Source organism: Paramisgurnus dabryanus, chromosome 3 (genome assembly GCF_030506205.2).
Source record: "Paramisgurnus dabryanus chromosome 3, PD_genome_1.1, whole genome shotgun sequence".
NCBI classification, from domain to species: domain Eukaryota; kingdom Metazoa; phylum Chordata; class Actinopteri; order Cypriniformes; family Cobitidae; genus Paramisgurnus; species Paramisgurnus dabryanus.
The window spans coordinates 38,981,895-39,008,304 of NC_133339.1; the positions used below are offsets into that span (position 1 = coordinate 38,981,895).

General features: G+C 37.3%; 2 protein-coding genes across 3 annotated transcripts; both read left to right on the plus strand.

Annotated features, from left to right (window-relative positions):
• The first annotated feature begins 1,052 nt into the window (after positions 1–1,052).
• Positions 1,053–16,019, plus strand: shfl (shiftless antiviral inhibitor of ribosomal frameshifting). Its single transcript, XM_065263262.1, has 10 exons — positions 1,053–1,188; positions 1,438–1,579; positions 1,674–1,723; positions 7,636–7,674; positions 8,082–8,129; positions 8,221–8,268; positions 8,363–8,518; positions 8,623–8,726; positions 8,808–8,965; positions 15,494–16,019. The coding sequence occupies exons 1-10, from the start codon at positions 1,162–1,164 to the stop codon at positions 15,703–15,705; spliced, it is 984 nt and encodes a 327-aa protein (XP_065119334.1). The 5' UTR covers positions 1,053–1,161; the 3' UTR covers positions 15,706–16,019.
• A 3,803-nt stretch (positions 16,020–19,822) lies between these two features.
• soul5 (heme-binding protein soul5) lies at positions 19,823–25,705 on the plus strand. Of its 2 annotated transcripts, none has more exons than XM_065263144.2 (8): positions 19,823–19,920; positions 20,080–20,139; positions 21,870–21,954; positions 22,096–22,216; positions 23,728–23,867; positions 24,654–24,817; positions 24,910–25,020; positions 25,109–25,705. In XM_065263144.2, coding segments are annotated over exons 1-7 (651 nt in total). In that variant the 5' UTR covers positions 19,823–19,918; the 3' UTR covers positions 24,989–25,020; positions 25,109–25,705. The 2 variants fall into 2 exon arrangements, with proteins under 2 accessions (XP_065119216.1, XP_073670137.1); XM_073814036.1 differs by having other exon boundaries at positions 25,120–25,705.
• The last annotated feature ends 705 nt before the right edge of the window (positions 25,706–26,410 follow it).

Below are 26,410 nucleotides of genomic sequence, written 5' to 3' on the forward strand. Positions count from 1 at the left end.
ATTAAGCGTATGTAAAACAGAGAGCATCCTGATTGGTCTGTTTCGGTAAATCAACCAATCAATTGTCAGTGTGGGCGGGCTTTATCTCTTCTCCAGAACCGAATTATCTAAAACAGGAGCGCCCCAAAAACGAAAATATAAGACACATTTTACGCCAGAGTCAGACTACACGAAAGTGTAGCCTTGTCTTATAAGAGTTAATAAGGGTCATTAGTTAACATTAGTTTACTACATTTGTTAACATGAACAAGCAATTTTTTAAAAATCTTTGTTAATGTTTAATGTTAATGATACATTATTTAAATCTTGTTAACATAAGTAAATGAACTGTGAATTAACATGAATAAACCATGAATAGCTGTATTTTTATTAAGTGATGTTAACAAATACAGTAACAAATTACAGTTAGTTCATGTTAGTTAATAATACATCTAATGTTAACAAATAAGAATTGTAAAGTGTTGCCAATAACTGCATAGGTCTATAGAAATATTATGCTATGGGGGGGGGGGCGGTTAGGGGGCTTGTGAGCAAACCAATTGGTCGGGTCATCGATATGTCCAGGGTTTTTTTATCAGATATGGGTGGCAACCCTAGAGTGCGCCTCAGGTTTCTACCAAGCGCTGTCTGATACAATTTCGCATCTAACTTACAGCTCATATTTTATTAATCTCTATACCTTTAACAATTAAAAATTAAAATGAAGTGATGGTCGCTTTCATTGCACCTGTTTGAATGCTCCTCTCATATCGATGAACTTATTTTTAGTCTTTTGCCTCAGGTTACACAGGTCATGTTTCAGAGTTCACGCGTGTGTGAACGAGAGAACCCTGGGATTTGAAGTCATGCGCACCATGATGCTATTTCAACACCATTAACTCTTTGATTATGGTCATGATAAAAGTTTTTTTAACCTTGAAAAAACCACTTGATTCTATGTAGTCTTCGACCTGTTGTGAAATGTAATCGGGTCGAAGGCCTTTTATATCTACTGGGTGTACAGTGGTACTATAGTGACCTCTAGGGGTAATGTTAGGGTATTGTTGATCAAACTGAAAGTAGCAATCGCAATAACAGACTGAAGCTGTAAAGGAAACGGTGCCACACTAAGCGTCTATCGTTGTCAGCAATACTATAAAAACATCAAAATAAGACTTTGAGATGAATCTAGTACAAGAAGAAGTAGAGGTATGCACTTATTATTCGCTTAAAAGCAATAAAATTGTCTGTTATTTTATTGTAAGGTAATATGATAGACATGGTAATAAAGGAAGTAGAACAATACAGTACAACTTCCTCAACATATGGCTTGTTAATATGTGTTAAATAAAAATGCAAGATTTGAACAAGTGCATTTGTTTGTCTTATAGTGCAATAGCCGTTATTACAATTTTATATCAGATTTACACAATCGTAAATGCATTTGTCCTCACTTAGTTGGAGAAAAGCGTAAGGCGACTGAGAGAGAAGTTTCATGGATGGATTGACATCGATAAAGCTGTTTTACTCATGAGAAGATATGGGAACAATCATCAAATGGTGGCAAAATGGCTCGCGCTAATGGCCAATATTGACAGGGGTAAAGTGCAAACGCAAAGCTACTCTTATTCATGTATTTTGCACGTGTAAAATATTTTTGTGTTTGCAATTCATATGCTTATATTTTTATGCAGAACTGGATGATGAGGACAGACACACGCTGAAAAATGACATTGTAGTTAAGGTAAGGTGCAGCTGTATGCAAATGCATTTAAATAACTTGTAGCTACTTGTTTGTGTGGCCCAGGTAGTGCTCCCAAAAAGTATTTAGAGACTTTAATATACATGACAAACATCATTTAAAATGTATTAAAACCAGCACAAGATATTGCACAAATAAAGGAAAGAAGTTTGGTGGGGTTTAATTACAAAGTAAATATATGTCTTTAAAGTGTTTAAGAGTACTATGTTAGCAGCACAAACAGAAATGGGTTGGATCCTCAGGGAATACAGATAAAGTTTAAAACGTAAACACAAAGCTGTCTGTCACGCTGCATGCTGGGTGGAGACGAGGGAATCGGAAGAATCGGATACAAAGAACATTTATTTACTATAAACACAGGCGCAACACACCACAGTCGACATAAAAAAGGAAAACTTATATAAGGAAGTTGATAAGGGTAATGGTTGGCAGGTGACGATGATGACAAGATGAGGAACAGGTGCAGGAGAGTGAGGGATTCTGGGAACTGGAGTCCATAGGGAGATGATGGGAGAAAACAAAAGGAAGACCAAGCAGGCAGACAGACTGGGATTCTGACAGTACCCCCCTTCCAGAACAGAGTACGACAACAGAGTAACTTCTGCGAGGGGGTGTGGGTGTCCTGCAGGCTGGGACAATAGACAGGACAGGAAGCCTAGTTAGGGAGTTAGGGAGATGCAGCATGCGCAGGGAGCCATGGCGGTGTCAGTTTATAACAGAGCCACGGAGGGGAAGGCAGAGCAGGAAGCAAAATGACCACAGGCCGCAACCCAGGAGACAGTGGAGTGGGAGAGTTAGATGGCCACTGTGGGCTCTTTTTGGGGGGAAGCTTGGGGGGGGTGTACAGGGGAGTGTGTTCAGGTGAGCCAAGGGGTGGTGTGCAGAGTTCAGGAGTGGCAGCGGGCGCTGGGCAGAGTTCAGTAGCGACAGCGGGCGCTGGGCAGAGTTCAGGAGAGTCAATGGGTACTTTACTGTAGTCAGGTGAATGAGCATGCGCCTCAGGGGGACTTGGAGTGTGAGCGTGTGTCACATTGGTGAGACACATCCTAAGGCCAGTGCCATCACAGCCGACGCCACTACACCGTAAAAAGTAATATCTGAATCTACTTGAAAAAAGCTTGTAGGTAGAACTAATTTGGACAGAATTGTTGATATTACTTGATAATGCTGTGCTGTATGAACTTTTAGGTGAATGCAATATTTAAACTAAGCAACTTTAGTAAGCAGTACTATAGAGCAATGATTGTGTTTTACTAAATGATTGTTCCACTGTTCAAATAGTGCAAAGAGATAGCACACACACATCAGTGTTGAAGTTATTCAGATAATAAAGTGATGATTAAGATATTAATGGTGAACACCTGCTGGTTAATTTCGTGTCAAATCAACTAAATTTTTTTAATTTTCCTGTCTATACATTTTTATTTTGATGACTCTTTTTCTGGAGAAAGTATTAAATGCAATAGATGAGTACAGCAAAAGTGTGAACAAATAAACACTGTTGGGTGTATGAATCCATAAGCTGCAATCTATCGTGTTTGCCTCTTTTTAATCATCTCTGTTTGAAAACTAAATGATTTAGTAAAATGATAAACTAAAATAACTTGAGTTATTTTCTAAAGGGATAAGTTTAACTTCTACGCTGCTTTCAGAAAAAAATACAAGTGCTCAACTATTCCAGCATCCACGTGATTTAGACAAATCTTCTTTCTGTTTACAGACATGATGCAATCACAAGTCAAATAGACATTTACCACAAAATGTATCACATTAAATCTCCAGTTTGTGTTTGTTATGGGTTTATTTGAAGTCACCATTATTGTGATTAATGTTTCCTTTAGTTAGGCATTTGTCCCTTGACTTTCACTGAACCAAGTTTCCTCTTTTAGCAATTACAACAGTTTTTTAATAAGACCACTTGTTCGTTGCGTGATGTAGAGGAAAAACCTTTCAGAATTTAAATAAATATAAATGTTTGTACGTTTTATATTAAAACGTTTGATTATAAACAAAGAAAATTAAGCATATAAAAATAATGATCTATGCATATGACACTGTTCTGAATGAAACTGCTTTAATACTTTAGTGTTGTTGTTTTTTTGCTTAAGAGAGACATCATGACTTCTGATACAAATCTCAACAATGGTGACAGTAAATGGTAAAAAAGTTGCACAAGTTTGTCAAGTTATAGTGCATGATGGGAGTTATAAATGAGTTTTATACAATCCTGGTACCCATCATGCATTGCGGCATGCAGCTTTGTTGTTGATTGTCACCATGGTTGTGTTTTATATGCTTATTATTGATGTCTTATTGTGTCTGATTTACATAGATTTGATTTGTGTAAAAAATATTTAATTCTTACACTGTCAGAAATAAAGGTACAAAACTATACCTTTCCTGTCACTAGGGGTTGTACCCTAACTTTCAGTTTGGTGCCTTTACAGGAATACAAAACAGAATAAAATTTTGGGAAGATTACTGTACCTTAAGGACCTACATTGTTAGAAAAAATTCAAAATATGTACCCTAGCTGTCAGTGGGGCAGCACTCTTTAAAAAGGTAATTGTATGGACTGTTAGGTACAGATATGTAAACATTTAGTACCAATATGTACCTTTGAGATACTAATATGCATTTTTTGAGGTACTTAAATGAAATCCTTAGGTGCAAAGCTGTACTTTTTGAAAGGGTACAGCCCCAGTGACAGAAAAGGTACAGTTTTGTACCTTTATTTCTGACAATGTAAGGCTAGTTGGATTTTTACAGCGCTGTTGGACTTCACAGGGTGGACATGACATAAATGTATATAGTTATATTCATTTTGTGATTTTTTATTTTTTGTATGAGCTCATTGAATCACAATACTTACATCCTCATAATAATAAACAACAGTTTAAGACTTTTTATTTCTTTTTATAGTTTATACTTTTTATGGTTTAAGACATTTCTCCCATTGTCCTCTACTCTAACAGATGTGTTTAAAAACACTCTATCACAATAAACAGAACAAAACTTACACTAAACTTCAAGACCCAAGTTTCTAACTAAAGGAAACACTAATCGGCACAATGGTGACTTACTTTATTAACCAGATTTACAGCAGTTCTTTAGAAGTTAAACTAATGACTCAATCACTTCATTATCTCATTAACTTCAACATTGATTCAGTGTTTTTAACACCCATCTGGGTGTGGATTATATAAACACCAAGCAGCGTTAATTTAACAAAGGGGATTTGCTATGAACTCAAAATTATGAGTACAAAGTATTATGAGGAATACCCATAATCCCTTGCGCTTGAATATTTAAATGATTAATGTTTGATTAAAGAATAAGAACTGATGGGGCACTTAAATAGTTGTTAATAGGATGTTTTGGAGCTAGGTTTAATCTCTTAGTATTATTTATGTATTTTTTTGTAGTAAAAATGTGTTTTCTGTGAAGTCACCATTTAGGTGATCATTTGCTTTGGTGTACATGGACCCAAATCAACACATTGGGCCCTATCTTGCACCCAGCGCAATTGACTTTGTCAGTGACGTATTTATCATTCGTATTTTCTACCGGTGCACAGTGGCTTTTTCCTTCCACAGACGCACGTCGGCAAACTAGGGAATGAACTTGTGTTCCCTGGGCGGTTCAGCACAAAAAAAGAGGCGTGTTCCAGCGCAAACCATCCCTGATGCTATTTTGCAGTTTCTAAAAACAATTGCGCCACTGACCAGAAAAAAAAGTTTAAAGTCAGTTGCGCGTTGCGCATGCTTGACCATAATGTATAGCGTGCACAACGCGCACACACTTTGCTTATCTAATCTACACAGATGCAACAGTTATTTTTGCAAATCATAAATTGTTACAATAAAAAATATTAACACATGAGATAAGGGAAATCGTTGTGGTGAGCATTGTGGTGATAGTTTTTATTTATTTTGTGTGGCTGCGTTAAAAAATTCTCATGCAAATGACGATTAAAATATTTTCATAAGTTTGTTGTTTGGCTGTATTACGTTTATTTTATGTAAATAATAATTAAAATGTTTTCATAAGAAACCTTAATGGATATGAACTTGATTTGTAAGTGTACTTTGGGGTTGGACCTTGCTTGCGTTTCTTGGGTCCGATTTCAAAGCCCCCAAACCCTTTCAGCGGTGAGGGTGGACACAGCGATGTCCTCTGCTGGCGTCAGGTCCTAAGGCAGATCCACCTCCCGTTACACAGCGTGCCCGATTAATGCTGGCAAGCTTGGGATTCCCCCGTCTCCTGACATCATTGTAGCGCTTGGCGCAACGATGGGGATGCCAGCTGATAAGACAATTGTGGCTATTTCCACTCACGCCTGTTTAACCTATGCTGATTTGGGCGGGTTTCTCCCATCCCCATACAAAACAACTTCTGTGTCTTTGACTGCTCTTACAAGAACGTGGGTCTCCTCGGTTGTAAACCGCTCCTGGCGTGCGCCTGGTAAATCCGTCATAATAATAGCAACCCGCCATGGAACTTGCGCCCTTGCGTTTAAAGGGAATGTTGAATAGCGTTCTGATTGGTTTATTTGACGTTACGCCCAAACCACACCTATGAATAATGAACCTACTTCACGTTACGCCCAAACCACACCTATGAATAATGAACCTACTTCAGACCAACCCCTTATTGATTTGCGCCCGGCGCAAGAGTTATTTCTCACGCCGGGAAAATAGCAACAGCGCCCAAGATCCGCCCACAAACTCACTTGCGCGTTGCGCTTCGCACTTGCGTTTCAGATCGTTAAAATAGGGCCCCTCATGTTTCTTTTCACAATAATAATGTGCATGTCATCAGTGCATTAACACTTGATACTTATAAATTATGATGTGCATTTTATAGAGATGCTTAATCAACGATTGACAGAAAGTCAATCATGAAGTATAATGAAGTGATATTAAATAAATACCAACTTAAGTGAACTGAAAAGTTTAAGTACAGTCTACACGAGCACTGAATTAAATGAACTTTAGTATTCCAGTTTTTGGGAGACCCTACACTGAAAAAAATGATTCATTCAATTTACTCAATTTACTTTACTTTTTAAGGTAAGTGGTCGCAATCAATTTATTTAAGCTACATTTAAACAAAAAAATTAGAAAGGCCAAACAAAACAAAAAACTTTTGTTTAAATGTAGCTTAAATAAATTGATTGCAACCACTTACAGTACCTTAAAAAAATTTAGTAAATTTAATGAATCTTTTTTTTTCAGTGTAGTTTTCACACCTTTTTTTTAGTAATTTGAACTAGCAGACATGTTATAGTAACTGTTTATTTTGAGTTGTCTGTACTAACCTTAAATTAAATCTGTAAGAATGTATCATACTGAGTTACCTTTACTCAAGTTTTCATGTAATTTCTGTGTATACAGAAGTTAACTCTGCAAAGCCGTTTCAATTTCCACATGTTTTCTAAGTAAACTCAACATATTACTTTTTACAGTGTACCCAAAGAGTGCATATATTACTACTCCAAATGTCCTTTTTAAAGGGTACTGTCCCAGTGACAGCTTTTGTGCCCTTTTTTGACAGTGTACCATGTAATGCATTGTAAGTCACTTGGATAAAAGCCATATCTATATATCTGCCATAAGTGTTCATGTAAAGTTAGTTTATAAAAAATGTAATACATATTAGTTGTCACATGTAAAATACTTCTAAAGGCAACTCTGTGTACAGTAAGACTGTGTTGCCCATTAAAGGGGGACATATTATGAGACTTATTAAGATGTAAAATAAATCTTTGGAGTATGTATTTGATGTTTTAGCTCAAATTACACCAAATGTAACTTCTTATAACACGGGGACCCAATTATAGCACGTAAACATGGAAAAATTTCCCCTTTAACGCTTTTTTTATATTTTTATAGAACGTGGTTATGAAACTTAAAGCTGATGAACGACAAAAGGTAACATTTCAATATTATATTTTAGGCTAATACTGTAATCCAGTCTTATTTCATAGATGTACTCAAGATTCCTTTTCCTCTATCCATTAAGGGGTCCTTGGCCTAAAAAAGGTTAAAGACCTGTCATATATTATATACATTTGTGCTCATAAGTTTACACACCCTGGCAGAATTTAGTCTTTCTTCTTTCTCAGAGTATATGAATGATGAAACACAAACACTTTTTTCACTCATGGTTAGTGTTTGCCTAAAGCTATTTCTTATCAGTCAACTCTGTTTACCCTTTTTAAATCATAATGACAACAGAAACTACCCAAATGACACTGATCAGGGGTATGTAAACTTATGAGTTAAATAAAGTTTTTTATTGTATAATAGTAATAAGCCAAGGTTTAAAAATGTTATAGGCAGAGAACTCCGCATCTGGATCCAGTGCTACCAGTTCATCAGCAAAGGTAAGGTGGTGCTTCTGTATTTGGACGTGCCTTTACGGAGAAAAAAACATAATTTTACACTGTAATTTGATTGTATCTCCTCTTCCCCCAGCCCAAAGATAAAGCAAAGAAAAATCCAAAAGAAGATCAAGATGTAGTGGTTAGTTTAAGCCATACGTTCAACTTACAGCACTGAATACCTCCTTTAAGTTTCCATAAAGAGAGTGGATTAACATGCATGGACATGCTTGCAGGAAATTGGGGAGCGTCTACAGGTTCTGCCGTTAACAGAGGAGAACAAACGTATGTTTGACCAGGCACAGAATAACCAGATCCCTTCCGTCGTACATCAGTTCGCCTGTCAGTCATGTGACAGGGACTGGTGGCGACGTGTCCCAGAGAGGAAAAGAGTAAGACAATGGAGCACATCACTCGAACCCCAGTCACAGCTCTGGCATACTACTATAAACTATACTTGTTTCATGCTTAAAGTTTATACTTTGTCCTGTTTTAGGTGTCTCGCTGTCGACGATGCAAAAAGAAGTATGACCCGGTACCGCCCGAAAGAATGTGGGGTTTCGCAGAGTTTCACTGTCTGAACTGTGCTCGTTCCTTCATGTGAGATGTTAACGTTATGTATATACAGTGTTATTAATGTTATATTAAGATTTAGAAATAAACATTTTATTTTTCTACAAGGGGTTTCGGTCATATGAGCGGACTTTCACCCTGTTATGGCTGTCGTTCAGCTATAAATCCAAGAAGGATTATGCCACCAAGAAAAAGAACGATGGTGCCTGGACTCGGAAGAAAAAATCCACACAGCTGTCTAGCTGAAGACTGTTATAACAGAATGGGTAATGTAATGTTCACAATGACCACTAGAGGGCACTGGTTTATGCCTTGTGTATAGTGATTGTAGAGCTGATTTGTCTTATCTTATTATATAAATATTGGCATAGAGTACACTGCTCGGTTTGTCTGATCATCCCAAAGCAACATGTGCTCAACCAATGGCATGAATTTGGTGTGGGACTATCTGTTTGTCTGACCAATCACAGATAGGGGATGTGCAGGGAAACCTGAGTTAGAGTAGTGAAAAAAATGTGGGTAAGACTTGAAGGGGTGTTCATAAGACTGACATGACACCTTCATAATCATGACATGACACATGCTATGAACATGAAGAAGATTTTATGCACGTTTATGACAACTGTCATTAAGTGTTATTCGTTCAATTATGTCATTTTTAATCCAAAGATTTGACAACTTGACATAAAACAATACGACATAACTTGTCATAAATCTTTCATAAACATGACATAACAGAATAATTATCAAACTTAAGAAACTACTAAGCTTTATGGGTTAACATTACGTTAAACTGCCATTTAAATGTCATTAAGTGTTAATACTATGTCAAATAGTTTGATATAAGCATCATGAATATTTTTCTTGACCTCAACTACAGTGGTACAAGTTCATTAAAATGTCAGGTGTTAATACTATTTCAAATAATTTTAAATACCTTAACAAAATGCTAAATGTTCAAACTTTATACTTAAGTTTATGTATGTGCACAAAACAACTGAAAACTAACAGAACGTGTTCTTCCTCACACAGAAGTTTCTAAAATAGAGTAAAGCTAACAAAACATTTAATTAAACTAATTAATTTAATGTAATTAACTGTTTTGCAGCAATATGGACCCAACACTGCATGGCTTAACCCATTATTGTACTATTTTCAATTAATTTTAGGTTAATTTGTCTCCAAAAAAATATAATTGTATCAATTTTAATTAGTGGTGCTTGCATTTATGCAAAGCATCACTATTATTATTGCTCAGGGATATTATTAGTGGTGCTTGCATTTATGCAAGGCATCACTATTATTATTGCTCATACTTATTATTATTATATCTTATTATTCTTATGTCTGCACACTTTTTCGGCGCGTAACTCGTCCCACACGGTTTGTCGTAGACCCATAAATTAGGGCTCAAATCGACCGGCTTATTGAGGAGAGGTGTGCTATGACTTTTATAAGCGATCGGGTGCAGGATTTCCGAAAGGGGGGCGAAAAACCACCCAAAAAATCCCATTGACTTAACATTGCGCCAAACTTTGACGAGTCATAGCTCCGCTCGAGGATTTTGTAGAAACATGTGGGTTACAACATTTGAAGAGGGTGGTAGGCTCTGTAAGAACATGGATCACAATGGGGTGTAAGTTGTACCCCTGGGGTGTAAGAGGTGCCCAAAAGTGCCCCAATGAAAAGTCAATGGGGCAAAATCCCATAGACTTACCATTGCAAAAATTTTGACGGGTCATAGGTCCGAGCCAGGATTTCATAGAAACATGTGGGTTACTAAATTTGAAGAGGGTGCTAGACTCTGTCAGGACGTCCCCCACAATGGGGTGTAAGGTTACCATAGCAACCATTTTGGGCACCCTAGCAACCTATACCATAGACTGCCATTATAAAATGCCCGGATGGATATCTTTGCACCACAGTGTCATAGAGACATGGGGGTGGGCTCATTTTACTCAGGCATCCAATCAGTCTCTCAGGATCCTTACAGACTTACTAAGCCACGCCCCTAGCAACCACTTTTGAGCACCCTAGCAACATAAAATACAAACAGTTATATCTCGGCATCAGAACATCGTAGAGACACGGGGGTTGGACCGTTTTACTTGTGACTAGGGGTGTAACAATTGGGCACATCATTGGCCACTCCCAAGCCACGCCCCTAGCAACCAAATTTGTGCACCCTAGCAACCGAATAAACAAAGCCTTATATCTCCGCATCAGAACATCGTAGAGACACGGGGTTTGGACCGTTTTACATGTGACTCGGAGTGTAATCACTGGGCACATCATTGGCCACTCCCAAGCCACGCCCCTAGCAACCAAATACAGTACCCTAGCAACAGAGTAAACAAAGCCTTATATCTCCGCATCAGAACATCGTAGAGACACGGGGGTTGGACCGTTTTACTTGTGACTCGGAGTGTAATCACTGGGCACATCATTGGCCACTCCCAAGCCACGCCCCTAGCAACCAAATACAGTACCCTAGCAACAGAGTAAACAAAGCCTTATATCTCCGCATCAGAACATCGTAGAGACACGGGGGTTGGACCGTTTTACTTGTGACTCGGAGTGTAATCACTGGGCACATCATTGGCCACTCCCAAGCCACGCCCCTAGCAACCAAATACAGTACCCTAGCAACAGAGTAAACAAAGCCTTATATCTCCGCATCAGAACATCGTAGAGACACGGGGGTTGGACCGTTTTACTTGTGACTCGGAGTGTAATCACTGGGCACATAATTGGCCACTCCCAAGCCACGCCCCTAGCAACCAAATACAGTACCCTAGCAACAGAGTAAACAAAGCCTTATATCTCCGCATCAGAACATCGTAGAGACACGGGGGTTGGACCGTTTTACTTGTGACTCGGAGTGTAATCACTGGGCACATCATTGGCCACTCCCAAGCCACGCCCCTAGCAACCAAATACAGTACCCTAGCAACAGAGTAAACAAAGCCTTATATCTCCACATCAGAACATCGTAGAGACATGGGGGTTGGACCGTTTGACTCATGACTCGGAGGGTAATCACTAGTGGATGCCATTTTTTTCCCTAGCAACCAAATACAGTACCCTAGCAACAGAGTAAACAAAGCATTATATCTCCGCATCAGAACATCGTAGAGACACGGGGGTTGGACCGTTTGACTCATGACTCGGAGGGTAATCACTAGTGGATGCAATTTTTTTCCCTAGCAACCAAATACAGTACCCTAGCAACAGAGTAAACAAAGCCTTATATCTCCGCATCAGAACATCGTAGAGACACGGGGGTTGGACCGTTTGACTCATGACTCGGAGGGTAATCACTAGTGGATGCCATTTTTTTCCCTAGCAACCAAATACAGTACCCTAGCAACAGAGTACACAAAGCCTTATATCTCCGCATCAGAACATCGTAGAGACACGGGGTTTGGACCGTTTGACTCGTGACTCGGAGGGTAATCACTAGTGGATGCCATTTTTTTCCCTAGCAACCAAATACAGTACCGTAGCAACAGAGTAAACAAAGCCTTATATCTCCGCATCAGAACATCGTAGAGACACGGGGTTTGGACCGTTTGACTCGTGACTCGGAGGGTAATCACTAGTGGATGCCATTTTTTTCCCTAGCAACCAAATACAGTACCGTAGCAACAGAGTAAACAAAGCCTTATATCTCCGCATCAGAACATCGTAGAGACACGGGGGTTGGACCGTTTGACTCATGACTGAGAGTGTAATCACTAGTGGATGCCATTTTTTTCCTTAGCAACCAAATACAGTACCCTAGCAACAGAGTAAACAAAGCCTTATATCTCCGCATCAGAACATCGTAGAGACACGGGGGTTGGACCGTTTGACTCGTGACTCGGAGTGTAATCACTAGTGGATGCCAATTTTCTCCCTAGCAACCAAATACAGTACCCTAGCAACAGAGTAAACACAGCCTTTTATCTCCACATCAGAACATCGCAGAGACACGGGGGTTTGACCGTTTGACTCGTGACTCGGAGTGTAATCACTAGTGGATGCCAATTTTCTCCCTAGCAACCAAATACAGTACCCTAGCAACCGAATAAACAAAGCCTTATATCTTCGCATCAGAATATCGTAGAGACATGTGGGTTGAATTGTTTTACTTTTGGCTTGGAGTATAATCATATATTGTCCCCCGAAATTTGCCACGGCAAGCACCACTCACATTTTCTTCAGGAAATGTACCTATCTAGTTATTATTATTATTCTTATGTCTGCACACTTTTTCGGCGCGTAACTCGTCCCGCACGGTTTGCCGTAGTCCCATGAAAGAGGGCTCAAATCGACCGGTTTTTTGAGGAGATGGTGGCTATGACTTTTATAAGCGGTCGGGTGCAGAATTTCCGAAAGGGGGGCAAAAAACCACCCAAAAAATCCCATTGACTTAACATTACGCCAAACTTTGACAAGTCATAGCTCCGCTCGAGGATTTTGTAGAAACATGTGGGTTACAACATTTGAAGAGGGTGGTAGACTCTGTAAGAACATACATCACAATGGGGTGTAAGTTGTACCCCTGGGGTGTAAGAGGTGCCCAAAAATGCCCAATGAAAAGTCAATGGGGGAAAATCCCATAGACTTAACATTGCAAAAACTTTGACGGGTCACAGGTCCGAGCGAGGATTTCGTAGAAGCATGTGGGTTACTAAATTTGAAGAGGGTGCTAGACTCTGTCAGGACGTACCCCGCAATGGGGTTGTAATGTTACCCTAGCAACCATTTTGGGCACCCTAGCAACCTATCCCATAGACTGCCATTACAAAATGCCCAGAGGGATATCTTTGCACCACAGTGTCACAGAGACATGGGGGTGGGCTCATTTTACTCAGGCATCCAATCAGCCTCTCAGGACCCTTGCAGAGTTACTAAGCCACGCCCCTAGCAACCACTTTTGAGCACCCTAGCAACATAAAATTCAAACAGTTATATCTCGGCATCAGAACATCGTAGCGACACGGGGGTTGGACCGTTTTACTTGTGACTCGGAGTGTAATCACTTGCCACATCATTGGCCACTCCCAAGCCACGCCCCTAGCAACCAAATATGAGCACCCTAGCAACGGAATAAACAAATCGTTATATCTCCGCATCAGAAAATCGTAGAGACACGGGGGTTGGACCGTTTTACTCGTGACTCAGAGGGTAATCATTAGTGGATGCCAAGAGGTATTAAGCCACGCCCCTAGCAACCAAATATGAGCACCCTAGCAACCGAATAAACAAAGCCTTATATCTCCGCATCAGAAAATCGTAGAGACACGGGGGTTGGACCGTTTTACTCATGACTCAGAGGGTAATCACTAGTGGATGCCAAGTTGTATTAAGCCACGCCCATAGCAACCAAATATGAGCACCCTAGCAACGGAATAAACAAATCGTTATATCTCTGCATCAGAAAATCGTAGAGACACGGGGGTTGGACCGTTTTACTCGTGACTCAGAGGGTAATCATTAGTGGATGCCAAGAGGTATTAAGCCACGCCCCTAGCAACCAAATATGAGCACCCTAGCAACCGAATAAACAAAGCCTTATATCTCCGCATCAGAAAATCGTAGAGACACGGGGGTTGGACCGTTTTACTCGTGACTCAGAGGGAAATCAGTAGTGGATGCCAAGAGGTATTAAGCCACGCCCCTAGCAACCAAATATGAGCACCCTAGCAACCGAATAAACAAATCATTATATCTCCACATCAGAAAATCGTAGAGACACGGTGGTTGGACCGTTTTACTCGTGACTTGGAGTGTTATCACTGGTGGATGCCAATTTTCTCCCTAGCAACCAAATACAGTACCCTGGCAACAGAGTAAACAAAGCCTTATATCTCCGCATCAGAACATCATAGAGACACTGGGGTGGACCGTTTTACTTTTGGCTTGGAGTATAATCATAAATTGTCCCTCGAAATTTGCCACGGCAAGCACCACTTCACATTTTCTTCAGGAAATGTACCTATCTAGTTATTATTATTATTATTATTATTATTATTATTATTGGATGATTGATTTTATTTATCTAAAGCCTGGAGGAAACTAAAATATAAAAAACATTTTGAACTGAAAAATATTTATGACGCTGTTGTAAAACTATTTGACAGAGTATTAACACTTAATGACATTTAAATGACAAATTATATTTGTACCACTGTAGCTGAGGTCAAGAAAAATATTCATGACATTGTTATAAAACTATTTGACAGAGTATTAACACTTAATGATATTTTAATGACAAATTCAATTTGTTTCAGTGGTAAAAAGGTCAGTTATGTTGTCTTGGTAATGTCAAGTTGACATGACAAAGACATCTCAAACAATGTCTTCTTTACATTAAAAAATGACATAATTGAACAAATGACACTTAATGGCAGTTGTCATAAACGTGCATTAAATCACCTTCATGTTCTTGTACATTATGAATGTGTCATGTCAGTCTTATGAACACCCCTTCAAGTAAAGTGTTACCAAAATGTGACATACCATTAAGTATTGCAGAAATGACACACTTCAAAGTTTTAAGTTAAACATTTATGACTCCGTCTATGAAATCCAGGCTAACGTCTCAATCTATTTTTGAGATAAGGAGCATTAAAGATAAAGATATCAAGATTATTTTTACACAGAATGGTTTTTAAATTTAATAGAAAACATCAAATCACAAAAAATTACTTTTAGCTGGGTAATCACATTTACATTTTTTAATCACATGTGAGGAAGACTGTACAGTACAAACCTAACTAGTAACCTGGCATTTCTGTCCTACCCAGAGCCACATGTACCCGGTACTGAATGTGTCCACCCTCGTAGCAGACAGAAGAACAGAAAGCCCCGTGTGGTGTACCCCAGCCCTATTCACATTAGCAGCGGATCGACTGTAAACACCTGCCTGAGTCAAGGCAGTCTGCTGGAGAGCATTAATGAGCTCATCATGGAAGACATTGAAGAGGAGTCTGATGAAGACTCGGACATCAGCGGCTGAGACAGCAGAGAGTATCAGAAACTACCACTTTTATCTAAGTGACAGCATTGCTTTGAGTGAAACAAGCCCAGGCTGAAACATACTTTACACAAGTATGTGAATGCAAACGGTTGTAGCTACACTACTTGATTTCACTCATCAATGCACTTCAAAATATCAAAAATACAATTCAGCAGTTTAAATTCACTTAAAGTATAACTTTTTTATACTTCATCTTTCACTGCACTTGCTTCTGTGCAAGCTTACTTGTGACTTGGCATTGTGTTACTGCAAATATTGTTGGCCGTTCTATAATAAAGTGCTTATGTTCCTCATTTGTAAGTCATTTTGATACCAAATTGCAAAATTATTATATGCACATTAGTTATTTATCAGTTTCAGTTTAAAGCAGGGGTGGGGAATCCTGGGTCCTGGACGGCCACTGTCCTGCAGAGTTAAGTTTTAACCCTAATCAAACACACCTGCATTTCATTTCCAAGTAATCCTGAAGACTTTCAGTGCATTTGAAATGCCTACTTCCATACTATATAGTAGGCAAAAAGCAGTAGACGACGCGAGTAGTATGTCCGAATTTACAGTATTTGAAAAACAGTACCGGATGACCTACTACTTCCTAAAGATCCCGAATTGTTCATTCGATGGACACTGGCTATCTCATGATCCACCAGGAGATGAGTTATCCAACGAAGAAGACGACAGAGGGCTTTTGACAGTTGACCTGTTGCCTTCCTACCTCATGAGGCAATGACTTAGACGGCATTAAAGGGACACTACACATTTTTTGAAAATAGGCTCTTTTCCAGCTCCGCTAGAGATAAACATTTGATTTTTACCATTTTGGAATCCATTCAGCCGATCTCCAGGTCTGGTGCGACCACTTTTAGCATAGCTAGCACAATCCATAGCAATGATATTACGCAGTGCCCGAAAATAGTCCCGTGCTATTGAAAGTTACTAAGGGGACTATTTTTGGCTGCTGCGTAATATCATTGCCCCTGCTGCAGCCATGTTACGGCAGCAAAGTCCTTAATTATTACGGCAAAATGAGAGTATAGTTATTAGACATATCTGCCTAAAAAAATCACAACTTTTAATTTTCTGTCGGTCTTAGTACAAGATGTAACTACAGAAGAGTCAAGTTTTAAATAGGAAAAATACCAAAACTCTTTGGTTATTTTTTACCGCAATGCTAATGGTCTAATCAGATTCAATGGATTGTGCTAAGCTATGCTAAATGTGGAACCGCCAGACCCAGAGATCGGCTGAATGGATTCCAAAACGGTAAAAATCAAATGTTTATCTCTAAGGGAGCTGGAAAATGCCCCTTCCTCTGGGAGACGCATTCAGACAGCCTTCATAGGCAGTGTAATGGTATTCAGTTTAAAATAAAAAAACAAAGAGCGTTTTTGTGATAATTAAATCTATATTTGAAAACTGCAATACTAAATTGCACCAGAAATGCAATCAAAACGTGTAAAAGTGAAAATAAAACTTAATTTATGCTCTTGCCGCTTTCTTGGCTGCCATTTTATTTCTTCGAACTCGACCAGCCTCGACCAATCACATTCCCCCATGCACGCCCATGCATAGAATTGCAGGACAAAACAATAAAAGTATCTCAGGAGACCAAACATTGTATTCGGACGTGCCTTGATGCCTTCGGAATGCCGCCTCTGAAGGAGCCATTGTATGCCATTTCCCAATCCGAAGGCTGCAGCCTTCGGAGGTCACACATGCAAGCTGCATACGTCATCAAGTCTGGTTTATTGAAGTTAACTGAGCATTACATTATAAGTCATAAGCATATTACAGCAATTTACGATTAACTAAGATTAAAAGTCAACTTTATAATTATTAATAATCTGAAATAAGACAGCCTTGATAACGTATGCAGCGTACAAATGCGACCTTCGGATTGAGAAACGGCCTCGCCGCTTTCGGACACAGCCTTTAATTTGTTTAATTAGGGTTGGAACTAAACTCTGCAGGACAGTGGCCCTCCAGGACCAGGTTTACCCACCCCTTGTCTAAAAAAAAACTAAGATGGTTAGAGTTTACTGCGCCCCCTGCAGGATGGGTACACTGAAAAAAAATGATTCATTCAATTTACTCAAAAGGTATGTGGTAGCTATCAATTTATTTAAGCTACATTTAAACAAAAGTTTTTTATTTTATTTTACTAATATTTTTTTGTTCAAATGTAGCTTAAATAAATTGATTGCAACCACTTACCTTAAAAAAATTGAGTAAATTGAATGAATCATTTTTTTCAGTGTACATTTCTTATTAAATCATTACATTTTCCCCGTATACAATTGATTCTAGTGTTGCTATTGTTTGTTTTCTAAGGAATCAAAGGGCAGGACTTGAAACCCATCATCAAATTACACAATAACACACAGCAAACCAAAGCGAAGAACAGACAGATCCAACTTCAGTGAAGTTTAGTTTATATTACATTCCCATGGCAAAACTTAAAAAACTCTTTTGTCTACATTTCTTTAAAATCACTTCACAATATTTAACTGTTGAATAACAGGCTATTTCCAAGGAAATGCCACACCTTATAAACTGCTTATAAATAAAACAGATGTGATGTGAGCCTTATGTAACAAATAATCAGTATAATATAAGTTTTAACATTTCTTCCATACATATCTTGAAAATCTATTGATTTGTTAATAGAATTTATGTGTAGGGGTACATTGGCCAAAGACAATGTGTTTAACCTTATACTCAAGAGGATTGTAATGTTGTCGGAATAACAAACAGAACATGATCAAAGAAAGTAGATATTGTGATATTATTTCCATGATATCACTTTGCACATCTTCTCCTTTAGTAAGTAATAATGCTTTTAGTATGACACATAACTGTTAACTCTTTTGGTTTATTGTTGTCTGTGGAATTCATAAATAATGACACACAGCTACGCCCAGCACTTACACAACCAAACAAGTTAAATACAAAAGATATCACATACAAAAGATACCAAACAAGAGAATAAACATGCTTATAAAACCTAAACCTTTGCATGATAAAACCAAATGTGACCAAAAAAAAACTTGGATGGTTGTAAAAAGAAAAGTGCTAAAGAGGATTTTGTTTCCAACAACAAACCTGATGTTCTCACAGTGTGAAGCCAAAAAAATGTCCATAAAAGTTTTGTTTTGAAACATCAAAGTCATGATAGATTTATTCTTGATGACAAAATACCATAATGTTTGCTTGTGAAGTAAGACAATATTGAGTATATCTTTCCTATATTCTTTAGGAAAAGTAATTTCTCCCAAGCTAGGCTGGGAATTAATTCCTGAGTAATGTGCTGCTCTTAGCAGTTTCTATGAAGTTACACAATATTGACTATATAAGCCTTGCTGTAATCAAATATAAAACAGTGGTCAGTCGGTGATCAAGGGTCATTTATGTTTATTTTCTATCTATAGGCTACTTATATTTCACTAACAGACAGAGATGCACAAATAATACAGTTTTCCAGACGATTATTCAGACTGATATCAGACAATACGAATAGTTTTGTGGTTATATTAACCAAATTTTAAAGATACAATTTTCTGAATGTTATTCATTTATATATCAACTAATATTAAACAAGTGATGTTTCTTTATATTTTCTATACACAGAGTTCAAATTAAATGCCCTTTCCTGTTCTCTTTTGATTTGAAGAGGATATTTTATGACTCTTTTATCCACTAATTGATATATCGGTGCATCTCTACTATCTACCCTATAAAACAGTTTTTTTTCTTGTAAAAACCCTTTTGAAAATATAAAAGTCCGTTCTTGCATTATTAAAAAGAAGTACTACCTTTTTTGGAAACAGAAAGGTGAAGTGTTAAGGTTGTTTATGATGAAACCATACAGGCCAAAATATTTATTAATGGCATCATTTATTTTTTAAAGTGTAGTGGATTGTATATTTGAGAGAAAAAAAACATTGTTGCACATGGCACATCAAAATCAATGCAACACGACTTTTAACCACGACGATATCGATAAAAGAGATGAAATACTACCCCTAGTGGAGGAGACGGTAAAAACACGATTACTTAACATGCTTACATGAGCAAAGGGTTGTGGGCGTGTCTGGTAGGGTGGAAACATGTTTTATAACAAAATATGCATAAAAGCAAGCAGCAGCAAGCACACGTGCACAAGTTTCCTCAGCAAACAGCCTGACCAACATTCAACATGTAAGTCTTTCAGTATTCTTTGCTTTTAAAACAGTGTACATATCTGATAAAGAAAGCTGAGTGTTTGAAGTTGTGTAGCAAAAGCTTGAAATGCATGAATATATCAGCGAAGTGTTCAAGCTATAATATATATTTTCATTTCTTATATATGTTGTAAAGGATTTGCCTGACGGGAGTGATCGTTTTGCTTCTAGGATTGACTGTAGAGGGAAGAATTGGGTAAGTAAATGTTTTGCTTATTTTTTTTTTAAGAAAAATCATTGAGTCACCTAGCTAAATTGGTGATACTACTACACTCCTAAAAATTAAGTTTCCTTAATTTTATTTGTTTTAAAAATGGTCAAAAATGGTGAATAGCTGTCACATGGGCTGTACACTTTGAAAAGATCCTGATCAAAGGGGTCATGCCCATTCAAACTGCCCCCTCTGTTTTTTTGAGCCATGAAACCTCAAAATCAAAAAAGCGTCCATTAATCTGTTATTTGACTTTTATTCAGTTTAATATCCACAAAATGATTTATTATGTGCTTGCATCCTTGTCACTTTTCGGAGATTTTTGCCATTTTGATAGTTTTTTGATTGTGTTACATTACTTTATTTGGGCGGCAGTCGCTGCAGTCAGCGGACGCAGCCGCAGACGTCATCGGTGTCTGAGCGTGCTCACGAGCTTTGTTGTTGCTGCTGCATTTTGCTATCTGAGGAATTAAACGCTCACAACATTTCCAAACCCCAGTACGGTAATGTGCAGTTAACCTCCTCTGTCTAGAAAATGTATGGTTTAAAATGTGACAGTCTCGACGTTATATTAGTAGATTTCTAGATTCATCTTGGTACAACGCCAAAGTTCGCCAGAGTTCACGGGGGCGCGGAATCACACATGCTCATGAGGTAAAATTTAATGCAAAATTCGTTTCCTCTAATAATTTTATCTAAACATATTTTTTAAATCATTATTGAACATTAAAATCAATCACGTGGCTATAGCTTATGTCATTTTCATTGTTTATATACTTTATGGATTTAAAATTGCATTAATTTCATAGGATAATGCAGTTGTTGTGCCAAATGCATTAATGGCACAATTAAAAAAAGTATAAATGACGAAGTCATTTATTAAAACTTTAATAAATAAACATGCCGTTTCAGATGCAAATATGATGCCAATATGTCATTATTCTGATTGAATAGTATTTGATATGAAAGTAATTCAACACTTTTATTTTGGAGGTTTTTGCTTGAAAGCAGGGGTGTTCAGATGGTTAGAAATGTAAGTGCCATGGAAAAGACTGAAAGCTCTATAATATTTCGTTTGATGTCTGTGTATGCACACATTTCTGTGAGCTGTGCACACTGTGCCCCCTTAAAATTGGTGCATGACGCCCCTGCTGATATGTACCATGTATTTACAGATTTGTATACATTTGGTTCTAATGTGAACCTTTGAGGTACTATTATTAACTCTTTAGGTACAAAGGTATACTTTTTTGAAAGGGTAACGCCCAATACCATCTAGGGACCATTTTAAACCATTTAATTTCATAAGGAACCATCAACAGCCACAGAACCTCTCTGCATAAAGGTTTTTTATAGTAAATTACAGTTCATCAGACTATAAAAAAGGAAGAAAGACATGGTTCTCTAAAGAACCTTAAAGGAAAACACAACCTTTTTTCAATATTTTTCTATGTTCTTACCTAAACCTAGATAAATTAATACATCCCTGCCTTTTTTCAATGCGTGCACTTAATCTTTGTACAGCGTGTCGTCAATGTGTTAGCATTTAGCCTAGCCCCATTCATTCCTTAGGATCCAAACAGGGATGAATTTAGAAGCCACCAAACACTTCCATGTTTTTCCTATTTAAAGACTGCTACATGAGTAGTTGTTTACGTTGTATGTGCATTATAGTGTTCTTGTCATCTTTTATATTTTGTATTTGCACATCTCAGAGACTCAAAAAGTGAATCCAGTTACTGCACAGAGACCAAGGAATGTTTGCTGTTTGACTTGGTTTGTGAGGGAGACGGTTATGAGGTGAGATACTAGACAGCACATGGGAGTATAGATAAGAAAGTGAAACAGTTGAATGCATGATACATGATGTAAGATTTAACACATGAAAGAAACATATCAACATGTATGTTTATAATTACTGTACATTATCTTTTCATACAGGTGCGTCACTATGATGCTGCTAAATGGGTGTCAACAGAGGAACAATCCCATTTTATGGAACTGGCAATTTCAAGAGCTTTCAAGAAACTCTACAAATACATCACTGGAGAAAATGAGGCTGGTGAGTTTTATAAATCCCATTAAAATATGGCCAGGTCACTTTTACCTTATAATAATAATAATTATTATTATTATTGCTATAATAGCCTTACAGTATTGATAATGGGTAAGCAAACATATGCATTAATTGTTATTCTAAAATAATATCACAAAAAAGCATAAAAAGATCCAAAAAACTGTTTCGTGTTCCTTAAAGAGTTAGATCACCCAAAGATTTAATTCTGATCATTATTCCCTCACATTATTTAAACCTGTATACCGGTACATTTCTTTATTATGCTGAACACAAAGGAAGATAGTTTGCGGAATTTTTGTAACAAAGCAGAAAAAGTAATACTATGGAAGTAAATGGTGCCCCAGATCTACTTGGTTATTAACATTTCTCAAAATATCTTCCTTTGTGTTCAGCAGAATAAAGACATTTATACAAATAAAAAAGCTTGAGGATTTTTGTACATTTATGTGAACTCTAAAAAGGTGCATTTTGTAACTTTTTAGAAGGATATAATGACAGAAATGCAATATAATATACGTAACTATACTATAAGTGGTGTATGCAGACCTTACATAATGAACTGGATTGTTTTTATTACCTTAGAAAGAGCTGTTTTATCTACATACATCGTGGGTCACCTAAGAGGGAAGTCGCCATCATGTTTTTTACAGTAGCCCTAAACAAGAGCGCCATTTTGTCACTACGTTGTCTCGGACGATGACGTGTTTGTCCTGTGGCAGTTACTGTAACTTAGCGCTTCGTAAGGGAGGGGTGAGCTGTGGACTGAGCCATTAGATGCAATTCACAATCTCACCACTAGGTGTCACTAAAATCTACACAGTGGACCTTTAAGCAAAATATCTTCTCCCTCTCTTTGTGGTTTTTGGAGCCAAACACAATCTGGATAGATTCAGTGATATTCGATCAGATATTGACATATTTAGACTCTTTTTATACCTCAGTGGCACAGTAGAGTTAGCAAGCATTTTTTGTGATTTTCACAAGTTTCACAAAAGGCATTCCAGGAAAATTTTCTTCTAAAAATATATAAACATACAAAATATCAAATGAAATAACAGACCATCTGCTTTCAAACAAACAAACAAAAAGGGAAAAAATGTTTCATCCTATCAATATTTTTTCTCTACTCATAAAGTCTTTTTTTTTCTTTAAAAATATTTTTTTAGCAAAAAGCTGTAAGAATTGCATTGTTGTGAAGGAATTTTGTTAGAGATCAGATTCAGAACGATTATCAAAACATACACAGAGTTTAAAATTAGTAAATAACATTTTGGCTTCAGTTTTTTCATAAATTGGGAAAGTGCACCATCTAGTGGATAATCACGGTATTACAGATTAACATAAAACCACATCAGGAACACGTTAATTAAATGCAAATATTTTCTCTTAATTGACTAGATAATTCATCTATGTCATAAAAGAGTTTAGTTGCTTTAGATAGAAATGTCTTCCAAATGCATAAATGTAAATGTTGTACACTTACCGTATTTTCCTAGGTGCTAAGATTGATATGACCACCCCAGTTCTCATTAAAGTGAAAGAAGATGACAGTATTTGGGATTCATCAGTCTACGTTCTCAACTTCCTGCTTCCATCTGACTTCCAGGCCAACCCACCAAAGCCTACTGATCCTTCTGTAAGTCTCATTATCATCAGTATGCTTGTTATTTAACTCTTTCCCCGCCATTGACGAGATATCTCGTCAATTAAGAGAAAACGCTTCCCCGCCAATGACGAGATTTTCCGTCTTTCCGCAATAACGCTATTATCCACCAGGTGGCGCCCTTCCGCAACTTTTTAAAACCGGAAGTATTGCCCTATGGCAAACTGCTGCATGTCCGTGTCTGTTTTAAAGATCGCTCTGAATGGGATCTCTATGAAAAGTCCGTCACAAAAATGGAATTATCTCTACTTTTTGCTCAAAATATGGTGTTTTTGCAAAAACCTACCCATATTCAAAAGCTGATTGCAAAAGAACCACTAAAGGTAGGATGAAACGGTTTTTTTTTGTTTGAAAGCAGAGGGTCTGTTCTTTCATTTGGTATATTGTATGTTTATATATTTAAAGAAGAACATTTTCTGGAAGGCATTAAACTTTGGTGAAAATCATGAAAAACGCTGGCGCTGGCTGGCAACTTTTTTTAAAAATGCTGGCGGTGAAAGAGTTAAAGACTTTTATGCTTTAATACTTTATATATGCCTTCTATTACAAAAATCCAGTGATAGAAACACAATAAATATAAATCTGGGCATGTAATACTCATTTTAAACTTCGGAGACCGCCATTATGTTTCGCATTATTTATTATTTTCGCAATTTTAATTTCACATTCATAGCCAATCCCTGTGCTAATCTATAACGCCGTGCATGTGTTTATAGTCGATGTATCCTTTAAGTGTTGTTGTGTTTTTGTCATTTACAGGTATATTTCACAGACACCCCTGATATGAATGTATACGTCAAGAGCTATGGGGGCTGGATGATGTCAGTCGTAAGCAAAATAAAGGCTCAGCAACTAAAGACATCACTGGACAATGTACAGGCATCATATGAGACAGAGTATCATTATGACGTTGGCTATAACAGGTGAGCTTATCTTTTAGATGAATATATTATATTCATGCACATGTTTGTCCACTTATTTTGTGTTTTTGTGTCTGTGTTGTTTTCGTTTTCAGCCCAATGAAGATTTTGAACAGACACAATGAGGAATGGTATATTGTTAAGGGTGAGCCAGTCTGCCCTAAAACTGAGTAGTTAAAGTGACTCATTTTCAAGCCCTTTCAAAGGTAAATAACAGTTTAAAATTGTTTATCAGAAATACAGAGAAGTTTGATTTATTACAGAATATATTTCTAACTGAATATTTATTTGTAGTTCTGTTTCAGAGCCACACAGAAAACATCAAACCTATCCTACTGTTTTAAGATAAACAGCTTGTTTGAACTATTCGCTTTTGTTAACTCCAAAAAAATTAGCATTTGTTTTTAATATACTAGACTGTGAATAAAATAAAACGCATACAAATTAATAATGAAAAACATGGATCCTTGTGCTTGTCATATCTCACTATGCCCTTGTTTTTATTCCATATTTTGTTCTTATTGTAGAAAAGATCTTTAATAGGTCTTTAAAAAATGAAGGCCTATAGCTTTCTAAAGTATACCACAATAAAGGGATTTTCACTTGTGCTCACTTGTATGTATTGTTCCACTGGTCACTATTTTTGTTTTAAAATATTAAAATATCAATGCATTTAAGTTTTTTGTTTACATACTGCTACATTAAACCAGCTCTTAGCAGGGTATACAAAACCATGATTTCAAGATTGATGCATTGCAACCGATCAAAATACCACCTATAAATAATAAACATTTTGTTTTGCTACTACATAACTTGCTAGGCAAATCAAGGAAAACCCTAACATTTCTGTTTAATCTTATGTTCCTATTAATAAAATGTATTTCCTGCAAAGCTGGATGTAAATGTTTATTATTTATAATTATACAACCGGCTGTTGAATGCTTTATTCTGATAGGTTGAGAAATGTTCCACGTGTATGCATTATTTTTTGATAAATGCACACGTGACCTGTCAAAAGTCTTAAAATAACCACCAGAGCAATGTCTTAGCTATATTGGAATATTTCTAGCCCTTTGGATTATTTGAAAATGATGCACATGGGTGTGCACTCTATTTATTAATAATTCAACGGCATGTCGTCAATTATTCCTTTCTTAAATAACTGATTTAAAGCAACACTATGTAGTTTTTTTTACCTTTAAATAATGTCTCTAAAATTATTTCAGTGATAGAACAACTTTTAACTGGACAAATTGTACTGTTGCTGCAACCTGAGCAGCCTCCTAGCTGCTACAAGCACACTCTGAAAGTGGCGGTGGAGGGTAGGAAACACAGCCCCGCCCTTCCCCCTGCCTGCAGAAGAGTGTCTGATACCAGGCACATTTTGACATGAAAACTACATAGTGTTGCTTTAAAATGCCTTGACAAGTTGACAGCCCTAATAGTCAACTGCACAACCATGCATTAAAATTTTTGAACGGATGTGAATGTTAAATTTCAAACATGTCATAGTTTTAATAAAAAATATTTTTACTCAAAGGGCCCCCATTTTGCTTACATTACAATACATGACATCAAAGGGTTGCCATTAAAACC

Coding starts and splice junctions, on each gene's coding strand:
- shfl (XM_065263262.1), top strand. CDS start 1,162: ATGAATCTAGTACAAGAAGAAGTAGAG. Junction 1,189..1,437: donor TAGTACAAGAAGAAGTAGAG/GTATGCACTTAT, acceptor GTCCTCACTTAG/TTGGAGAAAAGCGTAAGGCG. Junction 8,519..8,622: donor GTGTCCCAGAGAGGAAAAGA/GTAAGACAATGG, acceptor GTCCTGTTTTAG/GTGTCTCGCTGTCGACGATG.
- soul5 (XM_065263144.2), top strand. Junction 20,140..21,869: donor ACTGTAGAGGGAAGAATTGG/GTAAGTAAATGT, acceptor TGCACATCTCAG/AGACTCAAAAAGTGAATCCA. Junction 23,868..24,653: donor CAAAGCCTACTGATCCTTCT/GTAAGTCTCATT, acceptor TGTCATTTACAG/GTATATTTCACAGACACCCC.